Source organism: Malaclemys terrapin, chromosome 9 (genome assembly GCF_027887155.1).
Source record: "Malaclemys terrapin pileata isolate rMalTer1 chromosome 9, rMalTer1.hap1, whole genome shotgun sequence".
NCBI lineage: Eukaryota > Metazoa > Chordata > Testudines > Emydidae > Malaclemys > Malaclemys terrapin.
The window spans coordinates 48,109,031-48,133,174 of NC_071513.1; the positions used below are offsets into that span (position 1 = coordinate 48,109,031).

Genomic DNA, 24,144 nt, shown 5'->3' on the forward strand with positions numbered 1-24,144 from the left:
AGCAAAGTCAGTGCAAATTTAAAATTTCATACAGTCAGACTCCACTCCCATCCTTGGAAAGAGTTCCCCTAAGTAGGGAGGAGAGTGGTGTTTGGAGAGAAACATGCATGCATGCATACTTTGTAATAGCTTGAGCAAAGCTGTGTTGGGAGCTCCTGCCTGAACATCGATGCGCTTCTCATCAGCAGGACTCATACACCTGAGGAGTATGTAGCCTTTCTAGGACTGGGCATGTCTAAGCACTTGATAGTCATAAGCACAGCCTGATGTAATCTGCTGTTCTGAGACTGGAGAATTTCCTGTAGAATCCACCCTTTGTCACAGATCTTGCTCCAGTCTCAAATTCCATTTGAAAATCTTTCAAGGGAATGTTAAAAATATGAACTGAATGTAACGAGACTGCCCGTAGTCTCAGGTAATATGGAAACAATAACTTTGAGTGATTAACTGCCCCATTCATTTCAATTAAGTGTTGACTCCTAATGACAGCTTAACGGCAACACTCTTTTATTGTGAATCACTTGAGCAAAAACATTATGCTAATATTCTTATCCAACAATCCTAAACTGCCTCCTGAGTGTGGAAAGCTTTCACCCTACTGCTCTCACCCAGCTTCCTTCATAATGATGTTGATTATGCAGATAATTAGCATACTGGAAATGTGGGGTAGCACAAAAGGAAATACAAAATATCATGCGGTTGTAGTACTGCTTGTAGTATTCACTTTCCTGTTGAATTCAATAAAATCCACTTGTATAATTAAATGAAGCTGGTACAGAATTTCCAATCAGTTTGCCACACTAGAGCACCACAGAATTTAAGTCTAGCTTTCTGCAGTGTACACAGGGCCCTGATAACAAACTTTGTGACTAACCTTGCAGTTGCAGTTCCCTTTTCCCCGATGAGGATTGATGCACACAAGAGAAGTGACTTGTCCAAAACTGTACAAAATCAGCTGGGACATAAACTCTGTAATCTTAGCTTCCACCTCAATTTTTATTTTTCCATGTCCCTCTGCCTCCTGTAATACCTAGTACTTGTCTAGGGTTCTTCACCCATAGATTTCAAGCCATCTACAAGGGTACTGAAGTAACAGGGAAGATAAACCTGAGAATCTCTGGGTAGAACTTCACTTGTAAGCTTTTGGAAATTAGTAGCAAGCCAAAGTAGATGTAGGAAGTGGTTGAAAGCAGTCTGCAAGACCTGTACAGATAGAACACTGGTACAGTAACTCCACACTTAACGTTTTAGTTATGTTCCTGAAAAATGCGACTTTAAGCGAAACGATGTTAAACTAATCCAATTTCCTCATAAGAATTAATGTAAATGAGGGGGTTAGGTTCCAGGGAAATTTTTTTCACCAGACAAAAGACTACCTATATTATATTTGGATTATTATTATTGGATATTATATTTGGATTATCTCTCTCCCCTCCCACTTCCCCCAGCTTGCCAGCACGCTCTTTAGGAGAGAACGGGGAGCTGAGATAGGAGAAATTGTTTTCATTCTAAACAGATCTGTAGCATCACTGACTCAGTTAATCTGTTACAGAAACACCACTCGGAGAACAAGGGTGCTGATCAGATTGTGGAGACACAAGCCCAGGTTGATGAACTTAAGGGAATCATGGTCCGAAACATAGGTATTTATCACTTCACTTCCTGCTCTGCACATAGCGTGCAACCCTAGGTCCCAGGGGAGTATCCCTTTCGGAGGCATTCCCAACGGTATTGTGAAGCTGATGCTTTATGGGAAGCCAAGGTTTACCTGCTATCTTCTGCAGTGGTAACCTGGTTGAACAACAGAGTCTGCTACAGTTGACGAGTATTCCATGCCACATACAGAAGTACTCTGAGTTTGCAGAGGAATTTGTTTGCACTAAGATTTCACTGTGAGTGGCAGATTGGGATTGAGGAGTTGTGTTGCAGACCAATGGTGGATGCACTCCAAATTCCAAATGCTCAATCTCCATTCTACATTGAAAACCATGTGGGCCTAAGTGCAGGATCAAGGCCTTAGCAAAGCACTTGTATCACTCCTTTGCTGATAGATTTGAAGAGTCTTAAAGCTGGAAAGATTTGGAACTCCTTCTGTTCTTGGAGAAGGCAATGGTTTATCCAAACTAAGGGTTTGTCTACACAGTGGGGTAATGTGCTCTACGGGTTTGTGTTTTTTAAAATGTGTTACTTGGTCTGTGTAGACCTAGCTGGTGTGCTTTGATGTAGTGCTGTTTGAAATGCATTGCATTAAAGCACACTAGGGAACCTTTAGTGCACACCAGCAGGGTCCACACAGGCCAATTAATGTGCAGCATGTTAGTGTGCTTTAGAAATCACACTCCTCTAGAACACATTACCCCACTATGCAGACAGGCCCCAAAATCCACTTGGCTCCTGGCCATAACCATGTAGATTAAATAGCAACTCACCAGTTTCTGATGTAGGGCTCTTTTACACTCAAATATTTACTTCTGGACCCAAACTATATAGCAGGTTTATAGAGTTATACAAGTGAGATGAAGCTAGAGGTACTGTATTAATGCTTCCTTCAAAGGCTCGAGTAGCTTGTTAAATGACTAATCCAGGGGTAGGCAACCTATGGCACGTGTGCTGAAGGTGGCACGCGAGCTGATTTTCAGTGGCACTCTCACTGCCAGGGTCCTGGCCACCGGTCCGGGGGGCTCTGCATTTTAATTTAATTTTAAATGAAGCTTCTTAAACATTTTAAAAACCTTATTTACTTACGTACAACAATAGTTTAGTTTTCTATTATAGACTTATAGAAAGAGACCTTCTAAAAACGTTAAAATGTATTACTGGCACGCAAAACCTTACATTAGAGTAAATAAATGAAGACTCGACACACCACCTCTGAAAGGTTGCCGACCCCTGGACTAATCCATAGTGTAACCTGTTTCCTTTTGAGGGCTTCATTCATAAACAGTGCCCTAGCCCACTGCAATGGAGTTCAAGAAAAACTTGCTTCCTCACTTAAGGTAGAGGGCCAGATCCTCAGCTGGTATAAATTGGTGAAACTCTAGGCTCTGGCTCAGAAACTGATTTGGGATTGCTTGGGACATGAGAATTTTGACCTTTCTCCTCCCTCCACCTCAAATACTGTACTCCAAGTAGCTCAGAAGGGTTGTGCACAACCCTTAACTGTCTAGCAAGCGAGCTTTTTATTGGTAAATGTCAATTTCACTGTACTCGTACCCAAACCGAGGAAAAAATATTCCCATCGACATTACTCAAAAATTAAATAAAATAAGAAAAATGCTGCTTGAGAACTTAGTTTGATTTAAGGATATTTACTTTGTACATCTTGATATATGTTGACAATTTGTGTTGAGAATCAAGAAACTTTATAACTTAACAACTACTGTCATGGGGGGCAGGAGGGACGGCTCAGACAATTGTGATTTCCTGGAGCTGTGAAAATTTAAATTGATAAAAATAGAAAAAAGCTTCAAAATAAATGGATTTGTTGAAATTATAAAAATAACAATTGAATACTGCCAACCCTAGTTGTATCAGAGATGTCTCCTGGCCTTGAAGTAGCAAAAGACTTGGATAAGGAAGGTGCTTTTGCACCTCGATTCTGACTGCTGATTTGTTCTTCCTCCCTCAGACCTGGTGGCCCAAAGAGGAGAGAAGCTGGAGCTGCTGATAGACAAAACGGAGAATCTAGTGGATTCAGTAAGTACAGAGAGGCATAAGGGGAAGCGGGGATGAGGGGGCGGTGTGGACTTTATGTAGTAATCAAACATGCTGATACCATATTAGTTATGAGCAAAAGCTGATATTAACCAGTGTGCAATGAGTGCAGGTGGCAGCAAAGGCCAGGCACAAGAGCTGTACACAGACAGTGCAAATACTGGGGCTTCTAGACACTAAGCCCTTGTGTTTGTACTGTGACTGGCATGTCGTGTGTACAAGACACATGACTTTCTTTCAGTCCCCCTCTAGGCCTTACCTACGCAACTTGGTTTACAACAACAACAGCTGTATTTTGCTTGTGGCATAGCTCATTGTGCCCTCATTCCTTACTGCACCGTGTCTTCTGCTATTTGCATCCGAGGCGTAGCAGTGCATGAGGTGTGTGGATGGATACTGGATACCAGGCTACATGTAGACGTGTCACAACTCTGCTCCCACTGGAATAATGCCTGATTCTTACTTCCTTGGTGCTAGTTCAGTTACGTGCTCCTGCTGCTGCATCCTGCTCTGTTAAGGAACCTACCTGTATAAGTTCCACTTGTCCCCTTTCTTCCTGTCTGTGCACACAAGCCAAAAAGGCCCACATGAGCCATGACCTACCTTCCTGCTTTCTCGTATGTAAGGGGAAACCGACAGTCTGGGTTTCCTTCATATTTTGGTTCCATGACATCTATGCTCTTCATTATAGAAACTTTAATTATGAAAATAACTCTCAGATCAATTGACTTCAGGCTAATTATGTGGAAGCCTTCTGGCCTACAATAGTGCTTTGGCTACTGAAAATAAACAAGTTAGTGCAGCTAACACCCACGTAGCTAGGAATGGGTCCCCTAGAAGTTGTTCTTCATCTCTCAGAAATGTCAAGAAATGCCTTTAAGAAAAGAAGGGAGAAGAGGAAATAATGCAAGGGGGTGCAGAAAATTCACCTTGCTCCCAACAAAGGGCAATGCTGAGTTTCCTATAGCTGGATTGGATTGGAAGCTGTTGCATGGTCCTGTGTTGAATGTCCAGCATTCGCCAGTTCTTTTCCCATTCAGAGAGCTCTTTGCACTGGGATGTTTAGGGGTTTTTGTGCAAGAAATCATCTGATCTTAAAAGACAGCAGGCTGCCATCCTGGGATGAAACCCTATGATTTGGAGAGTAGTGGGGTTCTGGATTACAGAGAAGCAGGATGGGAAAAATGAATAAAGTGAAGACTTACCACAAAGTCAGAATAGCATAAATATTGGAGATAAGCTTCAGGTTCTCAAAGGTCTCCAGTCAGCTAGACCCAAAAGGGAGCTGGTATCGAAAGTTGCTCAGTTTGAAACCTCTCTTAGTATATTTATTTACAATGGTAAAACTATGCACAATGCCCTCTACTACTGGATTGTAGGCCTGCAAATGGAACAGGGTAGATTAGCCTGGCTGTATGTGCAACACAGGACATGTGAACAGGCAGTGCATAGAAAAGCTGAGGGCTGAGCAGAGGGGTGCCCATGTACAAGGCTCATTTTCAGGCCCACACAAGCTTTGATGTTGCCTCTTTAACTACCACTTCTGTGGAAGAAAACTAGTGCAGAAATTTGCGGCCCCAATCCCCTCTCCCACTGAGACAATCAGTGCTAAAGGATTGCAGGTACAGAGGCAGGAATAGGAAGGGGCTCCCTTTCCTAGGGGAAGTGAAGGGACAAAGCAAATAAGTGACTTCGACAGGGGCCCCATACAACCTCCCACTGCTAAAGAGCAGGTCATTTCATCCATTGGAAGTATCCAGGTTCATTGTAAATGCTGATGAAGAGGTCGGGGTTGGGCACAGGGAATGCATCTCTTACTTACACACACTCTCATTCTCTCTCATATAGACTTTAAGGCCTATCATGGGACTATCATGATCATGAAGTCTGACCTGCAGATTGCAGGCCACAAAACCTCACCCACTCACTCCTGTAATAGACCCCAAACCTCTGGCTCAGTTATTGAAGTCTTCAAATCATGGTTTAAAGACTTCACATTACAGAGAATCCACTGTTTACACTACTTTAAACCTGCAGGTGACCCATGTCCCATGGTGCAGAGGAAGGTGAAAAATCCCCAAGGTCACCACCAATCTGATGTGGGGCAAAATTCCCTCCTGACCCCTAAGCATGTGGGTAAGACATACCAGTCAGATACCTGGGAAAGAATTCTCTGTAGTAACTCAGAGCTCTCCCCATCTAATCCCATCACTTGTCATTGGAGATATTTGCAGCTAGCAGTTGCAGATTGGCTACATGCCATTGTAGGCAGTCTCATCATATCATTCTCTCCTTAAACTTACCAAGTTCAGTCTTGAAGCCAGTTAGGTTTTTTGCCCTACTGCTCCCCTTGGCAGGCTGTTGGAGATTAGGTATTGGATCAGGAGGGATTTTGATGAAATCCAACTGGAGGACTAGGGCTGCTCACCAGGCACATGGACTAAGTGGGGGTTGTCTTTCTCTCATAGTCTGTCACATTCAAAACTACCAGCAGGAACCTGGCCAGAGCCATGTGTATGAAGAACCTCAAGCTTACCATCATCATCACAGTAGTATCAATTGTAAGTTACTAGCCTTCATCCTCTTTCTTCCAAGGAGGTAACGCACATGCTCCTTTCTAAAGTGAGGCCTGGATGTTAGAAAATGTCATCCATGTCTCTTCACAGTAACCCCCAAATAATCAGTGTCTCCTAGTGATGGAGGTAAATGGGTTCCTTCTTGAAGGTTCTCTTCCCAAGGCTAGGAACCAGCATTTCACTACCCTTTTTACACTAGAGCAGGTGGCAATATCCTGCCTAGAGCTGGTCGGGAATTTTTCATCAATGATTTCCCCCCAAAAAATGCCCTTTTCCCAAAACTAATGTCTTCTGCAGAAAATTCATTTAGCCAAAAAATTCTATTTCTCCATCAAGAAAATTGAAGTGATGGTTTCCTGGCTGCCTGCCTGGAAAACTCTTGTCAATTACATTTTCTGCCTGCCAGTTCCAGGGCCCAGGAGTTAGGAGGCCAGCTCCTGGGGAGGAAGAGGCTTCCTTCAGGCAGGAAGCCAGACATTCCATTTTGGTTCTCTCGAAATGGAATTCTCTCAATCACTTCCCACAAAAAATGTTTCATTTTGACTTGTTCCATCCCAAATATGGAGGACCTTTTTCAAAAATGGGAAATCTTTTCCAGGAGGGGATTTCTCTTTTCCAGCCATTTCTAGCCCTGCCCATAACAGTGTGTGGGGGTGATGTCCGCTATCTTAATGTCTCAGATGAGAGAGACAGGAAGTGTAGCATTCCAGAAGGTGACCTGTCGCCATTCTCTCTAGCTGTATATAGCCCTGTAAGAGAGGACAGGGACATAGCTGCCTTGTTGACTCTTAGAAGCTGAAGCAGTGAGTTCACAGTATCTGGGCCCAGTGGAGACTTAAGTTGTAAGGAGCCCTGTGCCCCTGTTGCTCTTACTTGAAATGGCTTCATGCCTGAGTCATGGCCTCTCCTCCTCCTCAGGTATTTACTCTCAAATGTTCTTGCTCTTAACATCTTTCATCTGAGGACCTCAAAGCATAATTGCAGGTGATATAGGTGCAGTGCTGTCCTTGATGGAGCCTTGCATCATTCTGCAGGGCGGGTGGTGTTATCCCAGAGTTGCAGTTGGGGAAACTGAGGCAGATTTTCCCCAAATTGTTGAATGCCAACGGAGAAGTTGGTGGCAGAGACAGGAATAGTACCCTAGTCTGGATTTCCAAACCTTGCTCTAAGTACGTGACAACTAAATGTTAAGTGATGGGAAAGATTCTCTATCCATGTGACAGTGCTTTCTTCCCCCAGGTCGTCATCTACATCATTGTGTCGGCTGCCTGTGGTGGGCTTTCATGGCCCAGCTGTGTGTAGAAGTAAACAGATGGCCTGTGCTGATCAGCCAAGGATGAGAGCGCATGAGCGTGTGCAAAGGAGCAACCCACAAAATAACTTGTCTTTCACTACTGCCACCTCATTCTTCCATCCTTCCAGGACTTCGGACTTCTCTTTGTCTTATCACCACTAGCGGCCCCAAATCACTGCCTCAGTGCAGTTTCAGCCTCAAGGAAGAGCTGTTTTAAAACTACTTGAAGGGATTTTGTTTCTTTGTTCTTTTGTCTTAACTGCAGTTTCTCAGCTGGGCAGGCAGCAAGGCTGGCTCCAGAGGGTACGTGCATGCTCATCTGTGTGTGTATGTACAGCTTTGCACTTTAATGGGAGCATGCTAAGCAGAGAACAGCATTGCTAGTGCCTCCATCTCTGCATGATGAGTGGGGTTGGAGAGCTCAAGGTGGGTCTATGAAGGTAGTCAGAGTGGTGAAAGTTCATTTTGCTGCCACTATATTGGGATCTAATTAACATCTCCTCCCTACATGTTTGGTCCACAAAGTGATGTACTATGTAGAGTTAAATGCTTGCTTGTTCAGGGGCCACCAATGCAAACATGGGTTGAGGTCACAAATGGAATGGCACAGTAGATGTTAAGATCCCTTAAAGGATCTTGGAGAGACCTCTCCCTCTTCAATATGGAACCCTTTTTTCCTTTGGGGTATCTCTTTGGACATCTGTACAGATGGGTGGGGATTGAGTGGGCATGTTGAAATGTCTCCTCTTTCACCCTCTGTATTCTGCCCAGCTCCCCTACTCTGTGACTAAGTTGATAGAGTAAAGGTGATGGTTGTGATAACTTGGCTGCTGTTTGTCATTGCATTTTAAGTATTGCTTCTGTCCTGTATGTTTAATCCTCCCCCACTCAAAATAAACTTACAGCAAGTGCTTATTACTCAAGATGGAAGAGATGGAACTGGGGCCAAGCTATTTTTCTAGTTTGCAAAGAGAATGTGTGTTCTGAGGTGCCATGTGCTTGCGTTTCCATCTTGGTCAGATCCTTCCACATGTTAAAGAAACAGGTAACTGATGGTTCCATCCCAGTTCTAGGTCTCATCTTGTGTTGGTCTGAAAGGACGCTCTTATCCAATATGTATTCTGGATTGTTATCTGTGGTACAAAACACCACCGTTAACAACCAAAGGCAGGGGTCCTTGACAAATATACCGCTATGAGAACCTCACAGGGCCAAAAATAGCCCCTTAGAGACTTGTCCAGTGTCCGATGATAGCTTTGATTAGAAACCCTTTGTCCTATCTGGACATCCTTATCCTAATTCCTGTATAATCCCTCAGTAGCTGAAATGGGGGTGGCACTGTCCAGTTATATACAGTGCAGATTTGTAAAGTAGTGGCTTGAGGTCTGACCTAGGCAGTGTGTAAAAGGCTTGCTGACTCTTTTTATTGGTAAACTGTTCAATATTTCTTTTGAAAGAGCTCTGTTTCCTATGGAGGGGATGGAGACAAAAGCAAATCCTCTGATAAATGAGAAATACGAGATGGCTTAACACACACATCTAACTCCTGGGCCCTAGAGTTTCCCACTGCTCAGTCACTGAGCACTGAGAAACTAACTCCTACTATTAAGAAGGTGGAGATGTGTGTGTGGGAGGAAGGGAGAGAGGTTTAATACTAGTGCATATATTTAAAGCCATGTGCTTATTGCAGTGCCGTTAATCAGATGTGCTGTACAGAACAGCTTTTGCACTCTGGCCTTGAGGAGTTTATCCCTGAGGCCATTTAGTACTGGCTCCCCATGAAATGGGGCACTGAAAACCAAATTGCCACCCCATCACATCCTTTGTGCTGCTGTATGTTACACACTGATCTCTCAGCAGGTTCCATTCTGTAACAGTACTCTAAATTCACATCCATGCATGGGTTTATCCTCAGTAGACCAAAATCTGATCCATGGTAGTTGGAAATTGGTAAGTAGTGACTTCCTGCCATGCAAGTAAACATATTTGTGACTCTGTTCTCCATGTTAAGTTCACTTCCATCACCAGTTGGACTAACCACTGAGAATAGAGGCAGTGCTGAGTTTATTGGAAACCCTCAATCAGTGAAATATTCATGGCTCATCTGGGAAGAGCAGGAGATAGGTCATCTCCTTCAAGTATGCACTACTGCCCACAATCAATGTGCAACTCTGCATGTTTTAGGGATTGGTGATGTTACTGTTAATTTACTATGATTTGTCTCTTTATGTACAAATACTTTTTATATAAACGATTTCCTCTTGTTTTAAAGAATGCAGTGAGGCATTACTGTAAAACAAAGTTATCCTGTTTGAATAAATTTACTGTATGGCAAATGACCAGACTTTGCTAAGTTTTGTGAAGGGTAGCTTGGCATTAAATGGTCGCTCCCAACTCATGGTGGAGGAGCACCACTAATCTTAAACCCAGCAGTGTTCCGAAAAGTTATTCTTTAAGACCCTGTGTAACTTAACTTGGTGTGCTTCTGAAATAGGCCAAATTACTAAAAGATACTATAAAAGCAATAGTGCTGCCTGTCCTGATTACTGACTTGGTTCCTCCTGAGCAGGGAAAAAAATAGTCACTACTACCTTGCCTATAAAGCGCATTATCTAAATCCTCCACATGTGGAAGAGTTTGGTACATAGACTTAAATCAAGTAGAAAAACAGCTTAAAACAAATCTGGACCATCTTTTTCTGTTTGCACAGCACCTAACATGAGGGCTATAATAAGGGTTGTCTAGCTGCTTCTCCAATGCACTTTTGCATAGCCATCCTCAGCATGACAGATGTTGCCCTCAGGAGCTACACTGGAATAAGCTGTCAGAAGTGAATTTTGTGGAGAACACTCAGTAAAAAGGATGCAGAGATTCTTAATCTGAATCTAAACCAACCATCCCCTTTTCATGTGCGAGAAGAAAGGGAAGAGGCTTAGCTCTTTCTGCTCAATCCCACAGCAAGACACTTCTTGCAGGTGGGAATACAGCTTAAGTCTTCAAGTAGAAGTATTCACCAGAGAAGGAAGGAACTGTCAGATTATTCACTGCCTTACACCTTAGTCATTTAACTCTCTGATGACATGAGAAGGGGCAGTTACCTGTTCCGTAACTGGCGTTCTTCGAGATATGTTGCTCCTGTCTCTTCCACAGTAGGTGTGTGTGCTCGCCACGTGCACCGGTGCCACAAGTTTTTCCCTTAGCAGTACCCATACTGGGGGAGCACTGCAGCGACCCCTGGAGTGGCGCCTGTATATCGTGTATAAGGGCAGCCACGGGCTCCCCCCACCCTCAGTTCCTTCTTGCCAGACAACTCAGACAGAGGGGAAGGAGGGCGGGGTGGGGAATAGACATGAGCAACACATCTCGAAGAACGCCAGTTACAGAACAGGTAACTGTCCTTTCTTCTTCGAGTGATTGCTCCTGTGTATTCTACAGTAGGTGATTCCAAGCAATACCTGTTGGAGGTAGGTAGGAGTTCACGAGGGTGCGGGACGAAGTATTGCCCTGCCGAACCCGGAGTCATCCCTAGACTGGGAGACGATTGTGTAATGCAAAGTAAATGTGTGAACTGAGGCTCACGTGGCCGCCCTACAAATGCCCCGAATGGGGACATGGGCTACGTAGGCAGCTGATGAGGCCTGAGCCCTCATAGAGTGTGCCCTGATGATCGATGGCGTGGGAATCCCTGCCAGATCATAGCATATGCATATGCACAAGGTGATCCAGCGGGAAAGCCTCTGGGTGGAGATAGGCTGCCCCTTTGCCCGCTCAGCTGAGGCAATAAAAAGTTAACAGGATTTCCAGAATGGCCTAGTCTGATCCAGATAAAAAGCCAATGCCCTACACACATTGAGCGTGTAGAGGCAGCGTTCCTTGTTAGAAGAATGGGGCTTAGGACAGAGCATGGGGAGAAAGATGCTCTGCTCCATATGGAAGGTGGAGACCACCTTCAGGAGGAAAGCCAGGTGTGGGCGGAGCTGGACTTTATCCCTATGGAAAACCATATAGGGGGGTTCTGAGGTTAAGGCCCTGAGTTCTGAGACACGTCGGGCTGACATGATCGCCATGAGGAAGGCCACCTTCCATGAGAGGCGCGACCAGGAACACGTGGCCAGGGATTCAAAAGGGGGGCCCCGTGAGATGGGACAAGACCAGGTTGAGGTCCCATTGCAGCACGGGGGGCCTAGCATACAGGAATGAACAGTCAAGGCCCTTCAGGAAACGGGAGGTCATGGAGTGGGAGAAGACCAAGTGCCCCTGCACCGGCAGGTGAAAGGCCAATATGGCCGTGAGGTGCACCCTAACTGAGGCAGGTGCCAGACCCTGGGCCCTAAGGGATAAGAGGTAGTCCAGGACAAACTGGAGAGGTGCGGCGGAGGGGGAAACTCCCTGCTCACTCGCCCACCTGGCAAACTTGGACCACTTCGCCACATACGTCCGACGTGTGGACGGCTTCCTGCTTTCCAGGAGGACTCGCCTTATCTGCTGCAAACACCTGTTCTCATCCTCATGCAGCCATGCTGTCAGGTGGAGTGCAGCCAGATTGGGAGAGGAGGTCCAGATGGAATGGCAGTGCCCTCAGGGGGGCCGCCAAGAGGCATAGGAGGGGCCCGTACCAGTGCTGGCTGGCCCACGCGGGGGCTATGAGTGACTCTTGCCTTGTCCGCTTTCACCTTCTGAAGGACCTTGGCGATGAGGGAGAATGGGGGAAAGGCATAGAGCTCAGGAGGAACGCGTCGGAGATCGCGCCTTCCCCCATCCCTCTCCTGGAGCAGAATGGGGGAAATGCCGGTTCTGGCAGGTTGCAAACAGGTCGATCTGGGGAGTTCCCTACTCTTGGAAGAGTTGGTGAGCGACCTCCGAGTGGAGCGACCACTCGTACTGGGGGGAGAAGACATTGCAGAGGCAGTCAGCTTGCGTATTGCAGATGCCCGGGCAGTGAGCTGCTCTCGGGGAGATATCGTGGGCTATACAGAACTCCCATAGGTTCAGGGCTTCCCAGCAGAAGGGTAGAGAGCGAGTCCCACCTTGCCTGTTGATATAGTACATGGCAGCGGTGTTGTCTGTGAGGACCCTGACCACCCTACCGCGGAGATGCATGAGGAAAGCCACGCACACCAACCGTATCGCCCTGAGTTCCTTGACATTTATGTGCAGGGACAAGTCTGGGGTCGACCACGTTCCCTAGGTTTGCACATCCCCCATGTGGGCTCCCCAGCCGAGGTCCAAAGCCTCGGCCATCAGGTCTATGGCTGAGTTGGCCTCCCTGAAGGGAACCCCTTGCAGCATATCGCTTGGGCAAGACCACCATAGAAGGGAACCCAGTATCGGGGACAGAACCGTGAGCACTTTGTCCAGACCGTCCCGAGCTTGGGAGAATTGGGAGGCCAACCATATCTGGAGCGGCCTCATACAGAGTCTGGCGTGGCAGACCACGTAAGTGCATGCCACCATGTGTCCCAGAATCCAAAGACACACCCTCGCTGTGGTCATCAGGAAGGCCATGACCAAGGCGATGAGATCCCTTAGGGTCTTGAACCTGCCCAAGGGCGGAGAGGCTGTGGCCCTCGAGGAGTTCAGCAGGGCCCCAATGAACTCTATGCGCTGAATGGGCACTAATGTTCATTTGGTCTCATTCACAAGAAAGCCCAGATCGGCGCATGTCAATAGGAGCAGCTCCACATGGGACTCCACTTCAAAACGAGACTCTCCCTTGAGGAGCCAGTCGTCCAGCTAAGGGAAGATTTGTACCCCCTCCCACGTGAGGTAGGCCGCCACCATGGACATACATTTTGTGAAAACTCTGGAAGCCGTGGATAGGCCAAAGGGGAGGACCGCAAACTGGTAGTGGTCCATCCCTACCATGAATCAGAGGAAGCACCTGTGCCCCTCGAAAATATGGATGTGAAAATATGCGTCCTGAAGGTCCAGGGCCGCGTACCAGTCCCCCGGGTCCAGGAAGGGGATAATAGAAGCCAGGGACACCATGTGGAACTTGGAACAGGTTAGGAACCTGTTCAGGTTGTGTAGATCCAGAATGGGCCTGAGACCCCCTTTTGCCTTTGGGATCAGGACGTATCGGGAGTAGAACCCTTTGCCCTGGAACTGTACCGGTTACCTTTTCCACTGCCTCCACGTGAAGCAGCCGATCCACCTCCTGACACAGGAGGCGGACATGTTCCGAGTCCCCCTGGGCTATCATGGAGGGCGGGTGATTTGGTGGGGGTGAGGTGAACTGCAACACGTAGCCCTTGGAAATGCTACTGAGGACCCACTGGTCCGAAGTTATGCGGGACCACACTCTGAGGAAGGCAGACAATCTGTTGCAGAACACAAACTTTATTAATTGGGGGGGGGGGTCTCCCTGGCAACAGTCAAAACCGCCTCTTGCCCTTAGAGGGTCCGGGCTGCGGGGCAAAGTGGGACTGCTTCTGGTCCCTGGGTCTTTTGTATGGGGGCTCATATCTGCTCCTCACAGGTTGAGCCGCCAGGAGTGATTTGGCCTTGTCCTTAGCCAGAGGGACGTAGAGGCCCAAGATCTGCAAGGTGGTGCGGGAATCTTTCATCCTATGCAGCCTGATGTCCGTCTGGTCCGTAAATAGCGCCTTGCCATCAAACGGGAGGTCCTACATCAGGGATTGGGCCTCCGTCGCCTGCCCCAACAACAGGAGCTATGACGCCCTGCGCATGGTGATCGCGGAAGCCATTGAGCAGGCCGCCGGGTCATCTGATGCCACTTGCAGGGCCACTTTAGCTGCCGCCACCGCCCCCTCTTCCGCCAGAGCCTTGAAGTCCTTCCTGTCCCGGTCCGGGAGAGGGGCTCAAACTTAGGCAGAGACTCCCACAGGTTGAAGTGGTACCTGTTCAGTAAGGCCTGGTGGTTGGCTACCCGAAGCTGGAAACTAGCAGACGAATAAAATTTTCTGCCAAAGGAGTCCAGTCTCCTGGCGTCTTTGTTTTTGGGGGTGGGCACGGGCTGGCCCTGACGCTCTCTGTAGTTTATCGATTCCACCACGAGCGAGTTGGCTGCCGAGTGGGAATAAAGGTATTTGTGGTCCTTCGCCGGCACAAAGTACTTCCTCTCAGCCTTCTTGGATATTGGGGCTAAGGAGGCGGGAGTTTGCCACAGCGAGTTTGAGATGTTGGCAGTACCCTGATGCAGAGGCAGGGCCACGCGACCCCGTGCCGAAGGGGACAGGAAGTTAAAGAGGGAATCAGACGGACCCTCCATCTACTTGGCCTGCAGCTGGAGGTTGGATGCCACCCGCTTTAGCAGGTCTTGGTGCGCCTTGAAGTCCTCCTGCTGGACCAATGGCAGAGGCGCTGCTATGGTGTCATCCGGTGCTGGGGAGAGGGCCCGCACGAAGCCGGGCACCTTGGTTGGTGCCGGAGCATCGAGTCCCAGATCAGAGTCCAGGTGCGGGTCTGCCGACTTGTGACCCGCCAACTTGTCCCGTGGGCAGCTGGAGGAGGCCGATGGAGCCTGGGACTAGGGTGACCAGATAGCAAGTGTGAAAAATCGGGATGGGGGTGGGGGTAATAGGAACCTATATAAGAAAAAGACCCAAAATAAAATCGGGACATCTGGTCACCCTACCTGGGCGCTCAGTCTGGGCTGGCACCGGTGGCCACGGTGCCCACTTGCACCACTGTCCTTTCCACGGGGTCCCCTGCCATTGGCCCGGCTGAGTGCCCGATGGCAATTTGTGTCCCGGTGGAACGGCGCAGACCGAGGATGGGTGGACGGGTGCCGAGGCAGAGATCACTGAAGAACGCTCGGTGCCCCGGGAATGGTAGGAGTGGTACCTGTGACGTCGTCTCCCTCGGGACCTGGATCTCAACATCGAGGACTGGTACCTACGCGACAAACTGCTTCGGTACCCATGACGGCAACATGAAGCCCGGTGCCCTGACGTCGAGGTGCCCTCGGGGAGCCTCTGGCGTGACATCTAGTCGAGTGGGAGCTGGACCAGGAACGATAACGTCTGTCCCGTTGAGAGCGGCTCCAGTACCCATGCCTTGCAGGTGAGCGTTCCCGGTGCCTACGCTCGCTGGCAGGTGGTGTAGAGGGTCCCCACGACTCCCGTCCTGACGGCAGCTTGGACAGTCTGGTCAGTGTCAGGGGTTGCTGGGAGCTGCCAGAAGAGCGGATCGCTCTGCGCGCCAAGTGGTGCGGGGAGCGATCCTCGTAGCGGGAACTGCGGCTGGCCAGAGAGGTCTGGTGGGCATCCAAAGGAGGCTTGCCTCGAGACCTGGGTCCCATACCCGCTTGCGAGCTCGGGATGGGCAGGGACGTAATGTCCTTCGCAGCCTGCACCACCTCCAGCGTCGACGGCATCCATACCTGTGGGGATGTCTGGGCTGACGGTACCGGGCTGCTCCGCTCCACGCAAGTCAGAGGTCTTGAGCCCGGGGGGGGGGACCGAAGGCTGCCCAGCGCGGGACCAGCCTCCCCCTTATCCTTATTGCGGCGGCGTTGCGAGGCTGGGCCCTTCCCTCGCTTTCTGGAGGGAGAGCGGCGTCAACTGGTCGAAGGGGCCTCACTACATACCGACGACATGGCAGTTGGTGCCGAGTCCAATCTGCGTACCGGTGTTGGGGCCAGTGCCGACTCCATCAGGAGAGCTTGAAGTCTAAAGTCTCTCTCCTTCTTGGTCCTTGGCTTGAACGACCTGCAGATCTTGCAACGGTCACTAATGTGAGTCTCACCCAGGCAGCGAAGACTCTCAACGTGAGGGTCGCTCCCGGGCATAGAACGGCGACAAGAGTCGCACAACTTGAAGCCTGGGGCACAGAGCATGCCCCGAGCCCACTCTGACAACTGAAGAACGATCCACGAACGGTACCACTAAGGTCGAGAAGAAGGGCTGCAGCAGAGCTGGAGCACAAAGTTCCGACTACCTTCACTGGCGGTAAGAAGGAGCTGAGGGTGGCGGGGAGCCCGTGGCTCCCCTTATAGCGCGATATATAGGCGCCACTCCAGGGTACTGCTAAGGGAAAAACTTGTGGCACCGGTGCATGTGGCGAGCACGCACACCTACTGTGGAATACAGAGGAGCAATCACTCAAAGAAGAACCATTGTTACACACACTCTGTACAGGTAATAAATAGCTAGATGGTGTAAGGTACCAGAGAATTGGGCCTTGCATATTGGTTGAAAAACAAGTTGTCCTTAATGTTTGGAAACTGCATTATGTAGCTTGTCTGAACGCTACAGTGAAATTTATTTTGCAGGCTACTGTAATTAAAATGCTAACCCTGGTCCAGGTTGATAAAGTATAGTGTTTTCCTGTACATTACTTTAAATGTAGCAAATACAGTTAATGGGCTGTTTTGTAAGTCCAAAGCAAAGTAAACTGCGTCATCATAGAAAGCTTGTTTACTAGAAAATACATGATTTTTCCCATGCTTAATGCTTGGCATGGCTTGATAGGAAATGCAAAAAATGCCTGTAAGCTATCCCTTTCATCTTCAAAACATCCTTTGCATAAAACATTCTATTTAATATAACTGATTTAAACTAAACATCTTGCATGTCCTTCTAGTAGTTTTACCGCTGATTCAGGCAGCTAAAGGAATGCTGCAGTAATTGCTTACTGGGGAGCTTGCTCTGCAGAAAGCATGTTAAACTGAGTTTTAAATACCTCATTTTTCCCTATCTCAAATTGGTATTTAAGATCTATGCACCATTTGGGCTACCACTTAAGATTCCAGCAGGAATCCAAAACAGATTCAGGATAATTAAGTAACTGAACAATCAAGTTTAGAATTTACACTTTAAAGGGTGCTTACATTTAAAATGCCCCCAAAAGCCTGTGGGACTCCAGTTCTAAAGGAAAATCCAAGTGCCAACTCTGCAAGCATTGGCTAAACTGACTTTATGCATGTCTGGCAAGCACTCAATATTTTCTACATTCCTGTGCCACCTTTAGCACATGCTCAGAGGGAAAGTGTGGGGAACAGTTAGCTAAAAGAAGGTAGTAAAAAAAGCAGCACCCAGGATTTAAACTCCTCTGCTAGGTTTTTTTTTTATTATTTTTTTTAAATGCAGTGTGCAGCCTTCATCCTAATCTACATTTTTCTAGCCCAGTTAAATTTTGGTACAGATAGGCAAGGAGCCTCAATCTCGATGACTAAGGCTTGGTCTACACTAAACCCCCAAATCGAACTAAGGTACGTAACTTCAGCTACATGAATAACGTAGCTGAAGTTCGAAGTACCTTAGTTCGAACTTACCTCGGTCCACACGCGGCAGGCAGGCTCCCCCGTCGACTCCGCGGTACTCCTCTCGCCGAGCTGGAGTACCGCAGTCAACGGCGAGCACTTCCTGGTTCGACTTATCGCGTCCAGACAAGACGCGATAAGTCGAACCCAGAACTTCGATTGCCAGCCACCGAATTAGCGGCTGGGTGTAGACATACCCTAAATACTGATAAGGAACTGAAATATATCTGGTCCTTTCCCAGTGATTGAGCTAGCACAGGGAGAAGGAGCCAGTAACCAGCTGTCAGTCAATAAGTAAAGTGTTCAAATTAAAGCCAAGTCAGCAGCATTTCTTAAAGATGAAGTTTTCTTACATTAGCACTGGGGTTCTCAAACTGGGGTTGGGACCCCTCGGGGGGGTCACAAGGATATTACATGGGGGGTCGCGAGCTGTCAGTCTCCACCTCAAACCCTGCTTTGCCTCCAGAATTTATAATGGTCTTAAATATATGTGTTTTTAATTTTTAAGGGGGGGTCGCACTCAGAGGCTTGCTATGTGAAAGGGGTCACCAGTACAAAAGTTTGAGAACTACTGCATTAGCAGCTAATGAAACAAAAATCACAGACATGGCCATTTTAGATGGTTTACTTTTCCCTGCTAACCTTAAACCTGCCGCCGCCTTCAATCGGAGTAACCATGTGCAAACTACTTTATCACTAGCTAACAGGTGGAAAGACAACACTTAGGAAAGAGACATCCAATTAGAGGTACCTCTTTAAACCTGAACAATTGTGCTCTGAAACTGGAGTCCTGGAGCAGCTGCCTTAAACAGTGAGCTACAACCAATACCAAGTATTGCTCCCCCTCCACAGCTGAGGGCACTCCAAACTGGTGTAAATGAAGATATCAGGTATAGTACAACTAAATTTGTGTGAGTTTGTGAGAGAAGTATTTCATGATATTGGAGGAGACCAGATTTAACTCCAGCCAGTCCAAGTAGTGCTTGGTGTTTTTCTAAAGATTCAGACAGCCCACTTTAAAATGTCCAGTGTTTAAAAGTTCTCTAACCAAACAAAACTAATCTATTAACTTAAGCTGAGGGTTGGTTCAGTCCCCAAAGTATTTTGAACTAGCCCTTCAAAGCTTTGCAAATATAAATGATCTTCAACTGAGATTACATGGTAGCTGGTACAAGCAAACTAAATATTTTAACACATGTAAATGAATACATTTAGTAGGGTTACCATACGTCCGGATTTTCCCGGACATGTCCGGCTTTTTAGGCTTCAAATCCCCGTCCGGGGGGAAATCCCAAAAAGCCGGACATGTCCGGGAAAATCGGGACATGCGGGGCCGGGGCCAGGGCTGGGCCAGTGGTGCGGGGCCGGGGGCCGGGGACCGGCAGTGCGGGGCTGGGGCCGGCACCCCAGGGCCCGAGCTGACCCAGGCTGGAGACGCCGGGGGGGGGGGGGGGGGCAGACTGGGCCGCACCTCCTTCCCCCACCCCCCCCTTACCTGCTTCAGGCTTCCCGTGAATCAAATGTTCGTGGGAAGCAGGGGAGGGGGTGGAGACTTTGGGGAAGGGGTGGAGTTGGGCTGGGGGCGGGGCCGGGGCCCTGTGGAGTGTCCTCTTTTTGGACACTCAAAGTATGGTAACCCTACATTTAGGAACAAAGCATATAGGCCAGTTGGTCTCCCACAGCTGCTCAAATATCTTCGGATGCAATGACTGAAAAAGATTTTGGAGGTCGTGGATAGTTCTGTGAAAACATCCACTCAATGTGCAGCAGCAATCAAAAAAGCTAACAATGCTGGGACTCATTAGGAAAGGCATAGATAAGAAACTGCTGCTATATAAATCAATGGTACACCCACATTGAATACTGTGTGCAGATGTGGTTGCCCTATCTTAAAAAAAGATGTTGGAATTGGAAAAGGTACAGAAAAGGGCAACAAAAATGATTAGGGGTATGGAACAGCTTCCATATGAGGAGAGATTAATAAGATTGAGATTTTCAGCTTGGAAAAAAGCTGACTATTGGGGGGGGGGGGGCAAGTATGATGATGACTGGTGTGGAGAAAGTAAATAAGGAGGTGTTATTTACTCATAACCCAACAACTAGAGGTTACCAAATGCAATTAATAGGCAGTAAGTTTAAAACAAACAGAAGTATTTCTTCACACACCACACAGTCAGCCTGTGGAACTCTTTGCCAGAGGATGTTGTGAAGGCCAAGCCTTTAAGAGGGTTCAAAAAAGAACTAGATAAATTCATGGAGGATGGTGTTCCTAGCCTCTGTTTGCCAGAAGCTGGGAATGGATCACTTAATGATTACCTGTTCTGTTCATTCCCTCTGAAACACCTGGCATTGGCCACTGTCGGAAGATAGGATACTGGGCTAGATGGACCTTTGGTCTGACCCAGTATGGCTGTTAACAGCTGAATAGGAGGTTCCAGTGCAACACTGCCTAAAAGGGCTGCTGTGATCCTGGGATGCATAAATGGGAACCTCAAGTGTGAGTAGGAAGGTTATTTTACCTCTGTATTTGGTGCTGATGCAACCACTGCTGGACTAGTGTGTCCACAATTCAAAAAATGATGTTGATAAACTGGAGAGGGTTCACACAAGAATGACTGAAGGATTACAAAAGCTGTTTTATAGTGACTGAGCTCCTTATAGGTTAACAAAGAAAAGGTTAAGGAGTGATCTGATTAGTGTACAAGTATTTACAGGGGGGAACAAAGATTTAAGGCTCTTCCATCTAGCAGAGAAACGTATAACCATCCAATGGCTGGAAATTGAAGCTAGGCAAATTTGGACTGGAACTAATGTGTACATTTAACAGTGAAAGTAATTAACCAAGTGTCATGGATTTTTAAAATTAAGAGTGGGTGTTTTTCTAAAGATATACTCTCAGAATTATTTTGGAAGTGTTAGTGCCTGTGTTTACAGGTTGTCAGGCAAGAAGATTATCACAATGATCCCTTCTGGCCTTGGAAGCTATATGCTTCTGAAGTTTATCACAGTCATCACACTCTGCCATTATTGTTGATTCCTGCAGAAATAGGAGGAGAGAATGATTCCAGGCCCCTATTTTGTTAACTTTTCCCTTGCAAATAACCTGGAGTCGTATGTTTCTTTGAAGTTTTCTAAAATTACATTCCAGTTGATTTGAGGCTCCAGAGTGAGTGTGAATGTATCATCAATTTTAATCTACCTATATGTAATTACTAAATAGAAGCCTGTAATGCAAATAATAAACACTAAAAGTGTTCTGTAGTGGTAAACTAGGGTTACCATTCATTCGGATTCTGCCGGACATGTCCAGCTTTGAGTTAAAAATTGCGTCCAGGGGGAATTTGTAAATGTGCGGATTTCCACCCCATGCAGAGCGCGCGCAGCTGACAGGGCAGCCAGCCGAATCGTGCCACTCACCCGGGGCTCTGACAGCCAGAACCCCTCCTCCACTTCCCCCTCCTCTCCCCTGCAACTTGAGATCACTCCCCTCCTCCCTGCATTTGCAGATCGCCGGCCGTTCGCATCGGGCCTCCGGCAGTCTGGAGTTCCTTCCCCTGCTGCAGAGCACGCTGCTCTGCAGCACTCTGTTCTGAGCGGCACGGTAAGGGGACCAGGGGTCGGAGAAGAGGCAGGGAGGTTCTGGAGGGGGCAGTCAAGAGACAGGGAGCAGGGTTGGATGGGTCGGGAGTTCGGGGGGGGCTGTCTGAGGGTTGGGGCTGTAAGGTTTTGGGCAGTCAGGGTACAGGTAGGGTCCTAGGCGGCAGTTAGGGGACAAAGAACAGGGAGGCTTAGGTAGGGGATGGGGTTCTGGAGGACAGTTAGGAACAGGGTCCCAGGAGGGGGCAGTCAGGGGACAGAGGGGTTTAGATGGGTCAGGAGTTCTGGGGGGGCAGGGGGGCTGTCAGGGGGTGGGGAGTGGTTGGATGGGGCATGGGAGTCCCTGGTGTCTGTCTGGGGGTGGATAAGGGTTGGGGCAGTCAGGGGACAGGTAGGGGGTAGTGTCCTAGGGGGTCAGTTAGGATGGGGGGAGGGTCTCAGGAGGGGGCAGGGTCCTAGGGGGCCAGTTAGGATGGGGGGAAGGTCTCAGGAGGGGGCAGTCAGGGGACAAGGAGCAGGGAGGCTTAGGTAGGGGGTGGCGTCCTGGGGGGCAGTCAGGGGCAGGGGTCCCAGGAGGGCGCAGTCATGGGACAAGGAGTGTGGAGGGGGGAGGGTTGTGGGTTCTGAGGGGGGCGGGAAGTGGGGGGGGCAGGGGTGGGGCTAGGGCAGGGCTCCTCCCATCCTCTTTTTTGATTGTTGAAATATGGTAACCCTAGGTAAACCTACATGTTTCTGAAAATAATTAAGTATTGAGATCTAAGAAAGTGAAGATTTTGTCCCTCTGCCCATTAACTTTTTTATAAAAATACTACCACGAAGTTCAGTAGTTAAAGGCATATTTAGTTTCAGCACCTTAACATTTTTTATTAAACTACAATATCAAATCACATTGATGGCAGGGAGAACATCGCTGAGTTCTATTACCAGTGCATATTTCAGAAAATATGATTGAATCAGTGGCCTCCATAGTTTGCCGAGGACAGGGACCCATTTTGAACAGATTCCTTCGTATGAAAAAATGCAGTAGAAAAGTTTTATACAAAACCAGTAAAGGGTAATTGTTACCAAATGGGTAAATTAGGTCATGGAGGGAATCACTTCAACTGCAATAGCTTCTCTCCAATATTCAATGGGAGGCCATTCAGAACCAGACTCACCTGTAGTAGTTCAACTTACCAATGTTTGGTGTTTCCTAGTGAAGTTATGGAACACAGCAAATACTGAAATTTGACAGTTTTTAAGTAGCACCCATTGAAGTGTGACTGCCTGTTCATAAACCCACACAAATATTGTGTACTACTCCTTCATTTGTGAACCTACACTTGGTGATGCACACATTAATACAAATGTCTTTTTGAACTGTACTAATGAGTTATAAAAAGCTGCTTCATCTTCTAGAACAAACATTAATAGAAAGTAGCAGAAGAAACATTCTATACAGGAACAAGTAAAAAAAAAAAAAAACCTTTGAACTTCAGGCAAAAGTTAATTACACCAAGTGAATTTAAAAAACACAATCAAACCATTTTCTAACATTTATACAACTATTTCTCTAATTTCCAAACCACTGCTTAGCACAGTGGGTTGAAATTTCTTGATGGCACAGACATTACCACCTATGCCCTTCCAAGCACATTTTCCCATGAACAGATCATATTGTATCTAAGTCAACATCTCTTCCAACAACACACTGCTGGTCTGGTAGACGGTTGTACTAGAGATACACAGCATAGCGTCAACCAGTCTTCATCTGATATTTTTCAGATTTCAGTAGTATATTCTGAACAGTAGGAACACAGTAAAGAAAAAGTTGTCTATTTCTACCACTAAGAGACCAAACTCTTTGCAAAATAAATGAAGGCAAGGGGGTAATTTGCATTCAAGATAGGACTGACTTGTATGTTTTCCCTATGTGATGAGTCTGGGACAAGGTGTATTTTAAAATAATGTTCTCATGCCCAGCCAGCTGGGGGTATGCTTCATACAGATGTTTGACAGTTTATCAGCTTCTTTGGGTTGGCTTAGTAACACCCATCCTTCCAGGAATCATCAGCAGTTGTCTGACTGGTCTTTGCTGACTGAGGAAATCTATTTTAAAAACACAAAAAAGTCAACACATCAGACAGCTTGATACATTGGGGTACATTAAAAAAAAAAGCAGCAAGAAATGAAATGCTCATTAAAGCATAAGAAACATGCTCCAAGAAACATATTCGTGCTCTAAATTTTGAGACTGAATGCTGATATTTTTGCTTTTACAAAATCCATCTATCACAGAATTTTAGCACCTGCCCTACAGTCATGCCTTATAGTTCATAGTTCCCTGTTACACTCACAGCCATTAAAGCCAGTCCCATGTTCTGTGGCATGCTAGTGCAAGAGACAGGAAAAACTCTGCAGCAGGCTCAGGTAATGTTGAAAAAGGCTTTAAAGGTAGACATAGCAGCCATGGTCCATCTAGCCCAGTATCCTGTCTTCCAACAAGTGCCAGTACCAGTGGCAGATTTAGAGTTAGTGGGGCCCTTCCTTGGGACTCAGCCAAAAAAGAAAACTCTCTCTTATCTCCTCCCACCTTTTTTCTTCATTCTCCTCCTATAAGTAATAGGAACTAAATGAAAATAAAGTGAAGTACCTTGATTTTTTTGTAGTCCAACTTATTTTTCCACAGACCACTTGAAAATCACTGAAGGTCTCGGCAGACCACTTAATGATCTTTCCAAATACTGTTTGTACTGTTA

At 47.2% G+C, this 24,144-nt stretch overlaps 2 protein-coding genes across 7 annotated transcripts in view; one reads left to right on the forward strand and one right to left on the reverse strand.

Annotated features, from left to right (window-relative positions):
• Window positions 1-9,923, forward strand: part of VAMP7 (vesicle associated membrane protein 7) — a 32,402-nt gene extending 22,479 nt beyond the window's left edge. For 2 of the 3 annotated variants that reach the window (XM_054039462.1, XM_054039461.1), the window contains exons 5-8: window positions 1,553-1,643; window positions 3,629-3,696; window positions 6,183-6,275; window positions 7,530-9,923. In XM_054039462.1, coding sequence (XP_053895437.1) covers window positions 1,553-1,643; window positions 3,629-3,696; window positions 6,183-6,275; window positions 7,530-7,592 — 315 coding nt within the window. In that variant the 3' untranslated portion in view covers window positions 7,593-9,923. The remainder of the gene's footprint in view (window positions 1-1,552; window positions 1,644-3,628; window positions 3,697-6,182; window positions 6,276-7,529) is intronic. The other variant, XM_054039463.1, reaches the window with a different exon arrangement.
• Window positions 9,924-22,229: 12,306 nt separating this feature from the next.
• The window catches only part of LOC128843590 (SLAIN motif-containing protein-like), an 83,218-nt gene continuing 81,303 nt past the window's right edge, over window positions 22,230-24,144 (reverse strand). For all 4 annotated transcript variants that reach the window (XM_054040522.1, XM_054040519.1, XM_054040520.1 and 1 more), the window contains one exon: window positions 22,230-23,494. In XM_054040522.1, coding sequence (XP_053896497.1) covers window positions 23,428-23,494 — 67 coding nt within the window. In that variant the 3' untranslated portion in view covers window positions 22,230-23,427. The remainder of the gene's footprint in view (window positions 23,495-24,144) is intronic.